This window comes from Ailuropoda melanoleuca, chromosome X (assembly GCF_002007445.2).
Source record: "Ailuropoda melanoleuca isolate Jingjing chromosome X, ASM200744v2, whole genome shotgun sequence".
In the NCBI taxonomy this organism is placed as follows: Eukaryota; Metazoa; Chordata; class Mammalia; order Carnivora; family Ursidae; genus Ailuropoda; species Ailuropoda melanoleuca.
Genome location: NC_048238.1, coordinates 86,999,829 through 87,012,940, shown reverse-complemented (window position 1 = coordinate 87,012,940; position 13,112 = coordinate 86,999,829). Strand labels below are relative to the sequence as shown.

Genomic DNA, 13,112 nt, shown 5'->3' with positions numbered 1-13,112 from the left:
TAATGTACACTGGCAAATTTATGTCTTCCCTTGTGCAGGGTGGTTATTTTGGCCAGATCAGAAACACTAAAAAATCCTCCCAGAGATTAAAGGATGCACTATTGGACCATGATCTTGCTCTTCCTCTCTGTTTGCTTATGGCTCAGCAGAGGAATGGGGTAATCTTCCAGGAAGGTGGAGAGAAACATTTGAAACTTGTGGGAAAACTCTATGATCAGGCAAGTTAAAGTGACTTTTGTGTTTATGTGGATTTTTTTTATCCTGATAATGGAAAATATGGAATGTGATAAAATTTTTAAAATGTCATTTTGCACATCATATGAGTGTGAAACAGCTCTAATGTAAAATAGACATTCTGGAAATAGGGACTATTACTGTGCAAATTATGGTACTTAAGAGAAGGCTCTAGGAAATATAATAATATGTACAAGGTTTTCAGTTAAGTTCAGTTTGTTTGCTCTCATATATTTCCTGTTCTCTGGAAATCTGGAATTTCAATCAGAACAAAGTAGATGTGATTTTTATAAAACATATCCATGAATATTAAGCAGCAAAACCTGTGATTAGCCTACAAAATGTTTATCACCAACTATATTACAAGGGGAAAAGATCACATATATTTTATAAATGAAGTTTTCCTCTTTTAAGGGCAAGGAAATTCTGTATACATAAAATTGTTGTGATGTAGGGTAAATATATCCTGCTACTAAAGGTGATTAACAATAGCTTAGAACTTGAGACCTCATTGACTATTAAAGCCTTAGATTGATCAACTTTTCAGGGCATTGGCATCTCTTTGGTAATATGATTACATGATGATGTTTATAGATTGTCTCTAAAGTTCTTTTAAGTTGTAAAATTTGAATTCTTAAATGTTAAAATACTGTGAAAATGACATTGTAATCATTTCGGAAAATTTTTATGTTGGTTTCATAAAATGGTAGCACATTTGTGGTTTTTGTCTTATTTTTTTAATTTAGTGTCATGACACCCTGGTACAGTTTGGTGGGTTTTTAGCATCTAATCTAAGCACAGAAGATTATATAAAGCGAGTGCCTTCAATTGATGTGCTCTGTAATGAATTTCATACACCCCATGATGCAGCATTTTTCCTGTCCAGGCCAATGTATGCACACCATATTTCGGTAAGTGTAAGTGTCTTTGCTGCCATTCAAGAATGATTCGAAATTATTTCTTAACTGTGAATGTATTTTAGTTTGACACAGATACAGATCATGTCTCTTGGAGAGTTACTCTTTTGTTAATACTCATCTCTGAGCAGTATACGATGAAAATGCTCCCTTTAAAAGTAAGCCTTACTAGTACTATAATTTTACTGTTATACCACTAGTTGTCCAGGTTGATGTCTTATGGGCCCTTTAGAACTATAGCGCGCAAACATAAGTGTAGATGAGAGTCATCAGTGAAGCATCTTCAAAACTCAATCCCATGTCCCCAGATTCTAATGTAGTAACTTCAGTAGTACCTGGGAATTTGTTTTGTTTTTGTTTTTTAACAAGTGCTAGTTGATTCTGATGCAGGAAAATATGGTAGGTGATTCTGCAAAACACTCCTATTGAATACAGAGAGTATCTTTCCTCAGTAACAATATCCCTGTCAGTTGACTTGCTATTCTTTTTTTTTTTTTAAGATTTTATTTATTCACTCGACAGAGATAGAGACAGCCAGCGAGAGAGGGAACACAAGCAGGGGGAGTGGGAGAGGAAGAAAGCAGGCTCATAGCAGAGGAGCCTGATGTGGGGCTCGATCCCATAACGCTGGGATCACGCCCTGAGCCGAAGGCAGACGCTTAACCGCTGTGCCACCCAGGCGCCCCTTGACTTGCTATTCATACTGCCTTGAGAGAAAGACGGACTGACGGAAAGACCTAACTACCGCCAAACACTCTAAAAACTCTTGTAGGCTGTGTTGTGTAGCTTCTCGAAAAGGTAGTCATAGTTCTTGTTTTATTTCTCTCCACCTAAATGAGACAACTTAGAGAGAAAAGCACAAAAGCAAGCCAGAGCCTTCCCAAGCAGGGCATCCCAGTAGTGACTCTAAGGATGATTGGGGGGAAGAGGAGACTGCCCTCCTTCCTCTTCTCTAACTGCCACCTGGACTCCTGCCTGTAAAGCAGTGACCTCTAATGGGAATTGACTTCCTTTTCCTTCATACCACAGTCAGGCCTCTGTTTGGAAACTATAGTGCTTCTCCATTCTGACTAGAGCCCCAGCATAGTCTTCTTCTTTGTGTAGGCTTGAATTCTGGCCCTTCTGTTTATTTGTTGTTGGTTTTAAGTCTGTACTGTGCAAGGAAGGCTTTCACTACAGATTTTGGGGGAAGATCTTGGTCCTTTCTCTTAAACTAGGATCCCTTCTCTGTTCCCAGTAGTAACATAGGGTTGTGTAGTAGAGGTGTGGAAAAAAGACACTGAGAAATTTGGGGTCTAATTCATCATTTAATTGACCATCAGCTGTTAGTGTTTACATATCAGCTGCTACAGTGTCACACTTCCCTCTAACAAGTAACTGTTAATTGATATCACTTGATGAGCATTACACAGCAACACTGTGCTATATTCTCTAGAAGGGAAAAGGGGACAGGGAGTAGGATTAGGCCTCTTTTTTCTCCCTTTAGAATCTTTCAATCCAGAAAATTGTGTGCTCTCTTTGTGTAGTTATGTCTTGTGTTGTTGCCCCACCCTGCGGTAGATGAGTCTCAGCTATACAACAGGGGACCTGATTTCTTGAAGGACTGAGGTGGGAGAGTTGCTTCATCTCAGGAATTCTGACCTGCCCTGTGCTATACTGAGAAGTGAACACACTAATCAGCGATATTGAACCCTAGCAAACAGGAACACATGGTTGTCTGAGGTTGGCTGAACTTTTCCAGGTCAGAAATGGAGCAGGTCATTCATACCAATAGCTACCTTTTCTGTAGCCTGTGTAAAATACTGTGTCTTTGTCATATAAGAGATACAAAAATCTAAACAAAGAAATGTCATTTCCCTCTCAGGGTTGCAGAGGAAAACAAAGAACTCTATAGAGTTGACTACACAGCCCAATCGGGGATAAGTCTGTTACCGATAGGCCACATAATACCCTCTGGAAAAGGAGTTCTTTGGCAAACTTGGTTGCACTGGATGGACACCCAAACTTCCCTGGGGATCCTTGCTTTTGCTTCTTGGGTGAGAGCCTCTCTTGAAGAGCCTTTGTGAGAGGGTATGAGTATCGGAGGACTGCTAGGACCCTTCCATAAATTGATTACCAGGAGGCTCTCATGGGAATAATTCAGCCAACCAAACACTGTTCAGGTTATTGGGGCAACAAGAGCTTTTTGAACAGGAATTAGAAGTATAGCAGTAACTGTGGATATCAGTTCTGTTTCATAGATTTAGTGCACTGGGTGACTTGAGATGTAGAGCTGTTATGCCTCTCCATTTGACTGAAGGTGTAAGCTTGAAGAGGGAGTTAAACTAACTTTAGACCAGGAACTAGTACAGACTAGTTAAATATGAAGTATAGCTGTCTTTTCTGATCAAGCCTAATTTTTTTAAACTAGATAGGGACTAGGTGAGTACCTAGCAATAAAAGTGACAGATTCAGAACCTGAGGACTGGGAGATGGGGGCTATTGTATCACATCATTACCCTCTCATACCTATAAACCTAATTTTCAGTTGTAATTGTTGAGACCCACCTTGTAACACAGTTCTGAAAGAAAGGCTTTCCCCCAGTTCATGTTCTAGATCTTGCCCAAATCAGGTAGTTAAGCTATCCTGTACAGGTAGTTTCAGCACTGCTTATCCTGTGTTTTGTTAGAACCTTAGCACGTCATTCTGCCTCACATAGGTAGATACTAGTTACCATCGACAGGATTTGCCCTCAGTGTAAAAACGCTTCCTTATCCTTGCTGCTATTCTCTCAGGTCTGTGATGTAGGGACTTCTCTCTCATAAGTAATATTGTTTGTAGTTTTGTCACCTGTGTGGTCTCAGTAATTATCAGCATGTTCTCTAAAATGGGGGTAATAGAAGGTAAATCTTTCCACTTACAGAAAAGTTGTAAGATTCTCAGATTGTAATTATAATAATTGTAAGATCTGCTTGAGATACCCTCTGGAACAAAGTACTTGGTATGTCCTCAGTCCAGTTAGCCTGGGGTATAGAGGCACTTAGGAGGGAAGACAGCTGGAGTATAAGGATCCAAGACTCTTGCCTACCACAGTGCAGAACTGGAAGTGGAACCTTTGACCTCTGACCTTCTAGTTCTGGGTTCCATGTTTAGCACAAACTGATGATTTAAATGCTTTTCTAAGAGAAAGAAGTTGAGTTTTAGATCTTCTCTTAGGTTCATCTTCAGGGGTGATGCCTAACCCAAACTAACTTTTCATCCTTAAGAGACTGAAGGACATGAGACAGTAGCAACAATACTTCATATTATTTTCTTTTTTACATTTGGTATTATACTCTATGAACTAATATGTAGTTCCCTCCCATTGTACTAACAGATTCTTTTTCTCATACTCTTAAGAGTATGGCCTTTCTCTGACTATCTTCCAAATTAGGATAAACCAGTCCAGTCTAAAAAAGCTACAGTGTCGGGACGCCTGGGTGGCTCAGTCGTTAAGCGTCTGCCTTTGGCTCAGGGCGTTTTCCTGGGGTTCTGGAATTGAGCCCCACATCGGGCTCTTCCTCTGGGAGCCTGCTTCTTCCTCTCCCACTCCCCCTGCTTGTGTTCCCTCTCTTGCTAGCAGTCTCTCTCTCTCTCAAATAAATAAATAAAATCTTTAAAAAAAAATAAAAAAATAAAAAATTAAAAAAAATAAAAAAGCTACAGTGTCAATTCCCACATGCTTTAAACTCTAATATACCATATCCATTTATAGAAGGTCTTACTTAGCGGTGCCTGGGTGGCTCAGTTGGTTAAGCATCTGCCTTTGGTTCAGGTCATGATTCTAGCATCCTGGAATTGAACCCTGTGTTGGGCTCCCTGCTTGGTGGGGAATCTGCTTCTCCCTCTCCCTCTGCCCCTCCTGCTGCCTTTGCACTCTTGTGCATGCTCACTCTCTCTCAAATAAACAAAATCTTTAAAAAAAAAAAAAAAGTCTTATTTAGCCCAGCAGTAGGGTAACCAGCTCGTCCTGGTTTGATTGGGGCTTGGCCAGTTTTAGCACTATACTCTTACATTCTGGGAATCCCCTCATTCACTGGTAAACCTGAATAGTCACCCTACTTAGCAGTCTTTTTTTTTTTTTTTTAAAGATTTTATTTTACTTATGTGACAGAGAGACAGCCAGCGAGAGAGGGAGCACAGCAGGGGAGAGGGAGAGGAAGAAGCAGGCTCCTAGCCGAGGAGCCTGATGTGGGACTCGATCCCGGAACGCCGGGATCACGCCCTGAGCTGAAGGCAGTCGCTTTAACGACTGCGCTACCCAGGCGCCCCCCTACTTAGCAGTCTTATAGTAACTTTCTCTTAGCCTTTCTTAATGTTGATCCAGTTTCTTTCTTTCTTTTTTTTTAAAGATTTTAAGTAATTTCTACACCCAGTGGAGCTTATGCTCATAACCCTGAGATCAAGAGTTGCACATTCCACTGACTGAGCCAGCTAGGCACCCCTGACCCACTTTCTCAATTGACAAATTGTAATGGCCAGTAGGGACTATATGTAGTAATAAAGCATCCTGTGCTAGTTGGCTGTTACTAGTTTCATTATGCCTCTTTACTAGTGTTAAGACCCTTTACTTTGTTCCTTTGAAGATCTTAAAAGCAGGAGTGGAAACCCTACGTATTCAATCCTTAATGTAGTAGTAAGAGAGAGTAGGCAGGGGATATGGATGGTGGAGGGGGTACACATACCCTATTTACTTATGTAACAGGTCAGATTTAGTAAGAATCTTCTTAAAAGCTCCTAGTGAGCACACAGGACTGAAGATGAGAACAGCTTCCAGGGATGATTTATCTTAAAATAAATATCATTGGTAAGAACTTAGAATTCCTACAACAAGTTTTGGTTGGTTGTCTTCTGATTCTTGAAAAGGGAACATAGGTTTTTATACTATGTAAGTTAGTGCTATAAATTGTGTTTGTTTTTACTTTTTATCTCCAGTCTAAGTATGATGAACTTAAAAAATCAGAAAAGGGAAGTAAACAGCAGCATAAAGTTCATAAGTACATTACATCATGTGAAATGGTGATGGCTCCTGTCCATGAAGCAGTGGTCTCCTTACACGTTTCCAAAGTCTGGGATGACATCAGCCCTCAGTTCTATGCCACATTCTGGTCATTGACAATGTATGACCTTGCAGTTCCACACACCAGCTATGAACGGGAAGTCAATAAACTTAAAGTCCAGATGAAAGCAATTGATGACAATCAGGAAATGGTAGGTCTTTGTTCTGGTAGCTTAAGTACAAAAATTTCATGGTATTAATTTAACATTACCCATGCTTTATATTGGCTCAGGTACCTTAAAGCTGTGATCTTATTGCTATACAATGTTTTCCTAAGTGAGTTAATAGTGACTTCTCAGTGGGTGGGGGCAGGAGCTTGGTGACTACGTGGCGGTTATGATCACACAAAAGGTATTTGAGTTTGCCTTTTTCTTTCTTAACTGAAGATTGTGTTAGCAACTTAAAATGATCTGTGTGACTCCAATTGCAAGAGCAATAGGAGTTCCCAAAAGGAGAACTCTTTAGGAGAAGGCTTTATTGAAGAGGTGTGTCTTGAGCTGGGTAGGCTTTGAAGGTAGATTAGTTTTGGAAATAGGGAAGCAGATCGTCCACTCAAGAGCTTCAGCAAAGGTATGAAGTAATTTAAGGTTTAAAGAGACCACTTTCACTGTCATGAATAGGCTTAGTGATAAATTTGAATGATTAGGATGGGGCCAGATTATGTAGAGCAGTGAAAGTCAGAAAAGAAGACTTGATAAAGTTCAGGTTCCTGTATTGTATTCCTCAGCAAAGAAGTGATAATGGTAAAAATGGTACTTTAGAAAGATTAGTCTTGACAGTGGTTCGAAGGATGCATTTGTTAGGGGAAGGGACTGGCATCAGGCTGGAGTCCGGCTGTAGGTGGCTCTTAGGGTAATTCATTGTGAAGTACTGAGAACATAGACTGTTGGTGGAGGTAGTGGGAACATGAGACTTGCAAGCAATTGGGATGCTGGAATGAAGGAGAAGGAAGAGTCAAAGATGACTTCATGCCTGAGACTAAAAGTATCAGTGCTAGGAAGGTAGCCTGTTTTGATGTGAAGACCAGATTTTGAATTTGTTGAATGGCAATGAAAGCACATCCAGGTGGACTTCTCAATATCCTTGTGAAGTAATTAATATAAAATACCAGCACTGATCTCTTTTTGAATTTTTTAATTAAAGGGAGGTAATGTGCATGTAGTTAGAAAAGTATCTAACTTATACTTCGTAGCCTCCAAATAAAAAGAAAAAAGAGAAAGAGCGTTGTACTGCCCTTCAGGACAAGCTTCTTGAAGAAGAAAAGAAACAGATGGAACATGTGCAGCGAGTTCTACAGAGACTGAAACTAGAAAAGGACAACTGGCTTTTAGCAAGTAAGTTGTTGGAATTGTTACATTCCTGCTACAGCCAAATTACAAAAGCAAACCTCTATAACTTCAGAGGTGTTGAAGTGTATTATGTTTGTATTTCAGCTCAATGTTCACTATCCCATTCTTTGGTTATTCATTAACGCAGAGTCAACCTCACATGTTCACCAAAGGAACTGATTTAGTTTGCTGGTGAAATTAATTAACTTATAAATATAATATTGGCAGCTTATCATTCAACCTTTCTGTATGAAATCATATTTCTGGAGAAATTATAGATAGAAAAATGTCCGCAGAGTGAGAAAGTTTTATCCCAGGCATGACCTTTTGGTTACAAACTATAAAGAGTTTGTGGGTTTTTTTAATAGCATTCTCTACACTAAAATTAATATGTTGTCATGTTTAGTGGTCTTGAGGCACTTGAGGAAGAAGTTTACCACTTAATATATTCTTCCCTTATTTTTAGAATCTACCAAAAATGAAACCATCACAAAATTTCTACAGCTGTGTATATTTCCTCGATGTATTTTTTCAGCAATTGATGCTGTTTACTGTGCTCGTTTTGTTGAATTGGTACATCAACAGAAAACTCCAAATTTTTCCACACTTCTTTGCTATGATCGAGTAAGTTCTTTTTATTGCAACCTTTAAAAAAAAGTCTCACACAAAGATAACTAAACATTATAATCTATAGAGATATTGTTGTGTGTATGGTTAAAAGCATGAACTCAAGAGCCAAGTGCCTGAACTTGAATCCTAGCTCTTCTACTTTCTAGCTATATGATCTTTGGCAAGTTTTTTAACCTCTCTGTGCCTCAGTTTTCTTATCTGTAAAATGGGATATTAGTACTTGCTTCATAAGATTGTTGTGAGGATTAGAGTCACTGCACACAAAAGTGCTTTGAATAGTGCCTGACACGTAATAAGCATCCCTAATTAATCTGTTAACTTATAATATGGGTTTATATGTTTGTCATAATAGATAGAACTCTTTTCTTAACCTTCACCCCCTCAAAAAAAAAAAAACAACAAAACAGCTTACACCTTCACACATACATAAAAGCAGAGATTCTTTTCAATATGGTCACATTTATGTATTTTTTTTTAAAGATTTTATTCATTTATTTGACAAAGATAGAGACAGCTAGCGAGAGAGGGAACACAAGCAGGGGGAGTGGGAGAGGAAGAAGCAGGCTCATAGCAGAGGAGCCTGATGTGGGGCTCGAACCCATAACGCAGGATCACGCCCTGAGCCGAAGGCAGATGCTTAACCGCTGTGCCACCCAGGCGCCCCACATTTATGTATTTTTGCATCTGGTAGAAATTACTGCATTTGTGGTTTAAAAATGTAGTATATGTCACAGCATGTCAGCTGCCTATTTCTAGTTTCTGTCAGCCTCGCCTCTGCTTTTACTGTCCCCCTAACACCAGTAATATCTATTGCTAAGTCTTTGTTGAAGAAGTTACATTGTAATAATAATGATAGTTTTTCCACTCTCATTGTAAATCAGTTTTTTTGAGTTGTTAAATCAGTTTTTTTAAATAAAAGTTTGTTGTTGATTTATGAATGTGCTATTTCCTCATGAAGGCCAGAATCTTTAAAGGTTTCTGGAATTGTGACTATAAAAGGGGAAGATACGTTTCGACTAAACTAACCTGTTTAGTTTATTATGATTTGCTATAACACAACCTTTTACTATTTTGAACTAATTTTGACCTTGATTTGTTTTTATTTTTCAAACATTTTTCCTGTAGGTTTTCTCTGATATAATTTACACAGTTGCAAGCTGTACTGAAAATGAAGCTAGTCGATATGGGAGATTTCTTTGCTGCATGTTAGAGACTGTGACCAGGTGGCACAGTGACAGAGCCACGTATGAAAAGGTGTGACTAATAAACACTGTTATGTTTTACCCTTGTATCTAACAACAGCTTTCAGTAATCTTTAGGTTGTTCAGTTCTGAAAGGGAAGCTGAGTTTAAGATTCAATTGTAAAACAGTGTTTAAAATTTAAAACGTCATTCATTCATTATTAATAATAAGTGCTTTTAAAAAAAATCTATCTCAAATTGACATTCCAAATTCATACCATTGAATAAGTTGAACCTTTCTGTGAAAACTAGCTGTCATTCAAATACACATCTTGTTTTTGCATGGAATCATTAATCCAGTTCACTTAAGTTTTCAGCTTCTGCTATTTTGGGGGCAGAATTTTTCTTTAACAACTTTTTTTCCCCCAAGGAATGTGGAAATTATCCAGGATTCCTTACTATATTACGGGCCACTGGATTTGATGGTGGAAATAAAGCTGACCAATTAGACTATGAAAATTTTCGACATGTTGTACATAAATGGCATTACAAACTAACCAAGGTAAAAAAAAAATTACGTTTCTCAAAGGTGGTTTTTCTCTTTATTCTTATACTTTCATAATAATAGATCTTAAAATGTTTGTTGTAGGCATCCGTACATTGCCTTGAAACAGGCGAATATACTCACATCAGGAATATCTTGATTGTGCTAACAAAAATACTTCCTTGGTACCCAAAAGTTTTGAATTTGGGACAGGCTTTGGAAAGAAGAGTGCATAAAATCTGCCAAGAAGAAAAAGAGAAGAGGCCAGATCTATATGCATTGGCTATGGGGTAACACAATTATACTTTAATGTGATTTATGAGACTAGCTGACAGAAGGATTCTGAAGACTTTAAAATGTTTTACAGTGTTGAAGTTTATCTTCTGCCTTACTTCAGGAGATTATGGGAGATTATGCGATCATGTTCCCACAGGCTGGTGAGAGTTGTCACTTCTGATTATCAGCTTCCGGTCTATACTGGATGATAGTTTCAAAAGTCATATATAATATGTCTTGGTTTGGAGGAAATGTAATTTTATCATCAGTTGAGTTTTGGATCTTCAGTAGTGGAAAAAAAAGGCATCTTAGTTTAAGGATTAGTTTACATTGAAATTTTTATTTTTAAGAAAGTATCTGGTGCTCTCTATAAAGACCTTCAGGAACTTATTGAAAATTAGTGTTTTTTATTCTCTGAAACCAAGTGGCAGAGTGAATAAATTGCTAATTTTATTCTTTTAAACTCCATGTTTGTGCTTTTGATTTGTATTTGTATATTTAAACACTTTGTGCGACTTTCAGCTACTCTGGGCAGTTGAAAAGTAGAAAGTCATACATGATACCTGAAAATGAGTTTCATCACAAAGACCCCCCTCCGAGGAATGCAGTGGCCAGTGTACAAAATGGGCCTGGTGGTGGGCCTTCTTCATCGTCGATAGGAAGTGCATCTAAGTCGGATGAAAGCAGTACTGAGGAGACTGGTATGCTTATTTGTAGAAATTTATAAGTAATACGTTTTGTTTCAACAAACTAAGATGTTTTATATCACATGACAAGTAAAGTGTTCGGTTAGTATTATAGTTTATTCCTTAGGTAGGAGTATGTAACTGTCAAGAAGAAATTAGCGCTTTGTTTCTTTCTAGTTAATCTCTAATCATTTTGCTGTGAAACTGTAGTTTATTTACACTTAGGGGCTTGTCAAATAAAACCTTACCTTTATTTCAGATAAATCAAGGGAGAGATCTCAGTGTGGTGTGAAAGCTGTTAATAAAGCTTCTAGTGCCACACCGAAAGGGAATTCAAGCAATGGGAACAGTAGCTCTAACAGGTAGGAATACTGGCTGTATGTCAGAATTCTGAATTCTTATATGATTAACCTCATTAGACATGAATGAAAGAGGGTGGTAGTTGAATACTAGGAAAGTAATTTATGTTGGACCTTCGAATTTTGTATGTACCCCTAATTTGATGCTTAACTGTCCTCATTATGTTTTATATAATGCTGAGACTGACATTGTTTCCCCTGCTGAGTTATGCAGATGAAGGTAGGTGGTGAAGTTAGAAAAACATTTTAGGATTGAGTGCTTGCTGTGGGCATTCTGGGTAAGGATAATGAACATAAGAGAAGCCTACAGTGATTTAGACCATTGATCCATTCTGCCAAGTAACCCAGTTCCTGATAATAGCACCCTTGGTCAGCTTGTGGGATAATTTTTGGTGTGACCTTGGAATCCTCAGAGGTTATGAACATACACAGAGAAGGGCCTGACATCACTTTAACCATTCTTTTTTAATCTGCTGTTCATGAATTTGGTCATTTATTATTTAGTGAATGAAGAAGTACTTTCTTTTTACTTGTCTTTAAAGTCCTTTAGTATTCAAAGGGCTACTATTCTTCTATTTTTGAAGCCAGTAAGGAACTCTTACGATTTATAACATGGACTATGTTTTATGGCTGTTTGTCTTAAAATCTCATGTTTTTATTCTTAAGCAGCAAAGCTGTTAAAGAAAATGACAAAGAAAAAGGGAAAGAGAAAGAAAAAGAGAAAAAAGAAAAGACTCCAGCTACTACTCCAGAGGCCAGGGTACTTGGTAAAGATGGTAAAGAAAAACCGAAGGAAGAGCGGCCAAATAAAGATGAAAAAGCAAGAGAGACGAAGGAAAGAACACCCAAGTCTGACAAAGAGAAAGAAAAATTCAAGAAGGAAGAAAAAGCTAAAGAAGAGAAATTCAAAACCGCTGTCCCCAACGTAGAATCAAAATCGACTCAAGAAAAGGAAAGAGAGAAGGAGCCATCCAGAGAAAGAGATATAGCAAAGGAAATGAAATCAAAGGAAAATGTTAAAGGAGGAGAAAAAACACCAGTTTCTGGGTCCTTGAAGTCACCTGTTCCCCGATCAGATGTTGCAGAGCCTGAAAGGGGCAAGTTTGCTCTATATTTGTATTTGTTTACTTTTGGTTCTTGTTAATGTATAGTTGGTTCTTGTCTCCTTGTTTCAGCAAGTTATCCAGGGACTTTACTTGTGGGGGGAGCGAATACTTGATGACCTTAAAGGTGATTTTAAAAGTGACCTTAAAAGTGGTGATTTTTTTAAGTGTTTGGAAAAAGTAGAAATCTATCTTACTGTGACCATTTCTTTTTGTACCAACAGAACAAAAACGCCGCAAAATTGATACCCACCCTTCTCCATCACATTCCTCAACAGTAAAGGTTAGTATAGCCTGAGGAAGGCAGCGTCCATGTTAGGCTCACCTGGTTGGAATACGTGTCCTGACTTCCTTCAAGTCTTGTGCCAAGTATTCACTGGAGCCACTGGAGGTTTTATATTGCATTAGAAAATGAATTTTTTACATATTGGTGGACTGATATTTTTTTCCTATTGAGTATTTTTGTTATAAAAATATTAAAACTTCAAGGACCTAGCACTAATTTTGTAGTGTTTCAAAGTGCAAGAGAAATTTTACCCAGAAGTGCCTCACTGCTTTAAGCAGTCTTTTTTGGAGTGCAATGGTAGCTACAAGCAAATGAATCTTTTCAGCAGAATGAAGCCTATTTTTCAGCATAAATATTGAAGAATATATAGCACTGAAGACTTCCTGGAAGACACAGGATAAACAAGATACCTCTGAATTCATCAAGCTTCTTGATGAGCATCATACCGATGTGTGCCTTCTAAGAAGGAGTCTTGAAAGGAGTTCCATTT

General features: G+C 38.1%; 1 protein-coding gene across 9 annotated transcripts in view; it reads left to right on the top strand.

Moving 5' to 3' along the window:
* Nucleotides 1-13,112, top strand: part of THOC2 (THO complex 2) — a 112,663-nt gene that overhangs the window by 83,845 nt on the left and 15,706 nt on the right. For 6 of the 9 annotated variants that reach the window (XM_034649965.1, XM_034649960.1, XM_034649961.1 and 3 more), the window contains exons 21-32: nucleotides 39-218; nucleotides 981-1,145; nucleotides 6,106-6,381; nucleotides 7,422-7,563; nucleotides 8,024-8,181; nucleotides 9,313-9,441; nucleotides 9,799-9,930; nucleotides 10,018-10,202; nucleotides 10,711-10,889; nucleotides 11,134-11,236; nucleotides 11,900-12,330; nucleotides 12,561-12,619. In XM_034649965.1, coding sequence (XP_034505856.1) covers nucleotides 39-218; nucleotides 981-1,145; nucleotides 6,106-6,381; nucleotides 7,422-7,563; nucleotides 8,024-8,181; nucleotides 9,313-9,441; nucleotides 9,799-9,930; nucleotides 10,018-10,202; nucleotides 10,711-10,889; nucleotides 11,134-11,236; nucleotides 11,900-12,330; nucleotides 12,561-12,619 — 2,139 coding nt within the window. The remainder of the gene's footprint in view (nucleotides 1-38; nucleotides 219-980; nucleotides 1,146-6,105; nucleotides 6,382-7,421; nucleotides 7,564-8,023; nucleotides 8,182-9,312; nucleotides 9,442-9,798; nucleotides 9,931-10,017; nucleotides 10,203-10,710; nucleotides 10,890-11,133; nucleotides 11,237-11,899; nucleotides 12,331-12,560; nucleotides 12,620-13,112) is intronic. The other 3 variants (XM_034649966.1, XM_034649958.1, XM_034649962.1) reach the window with 2 other exon arrangements.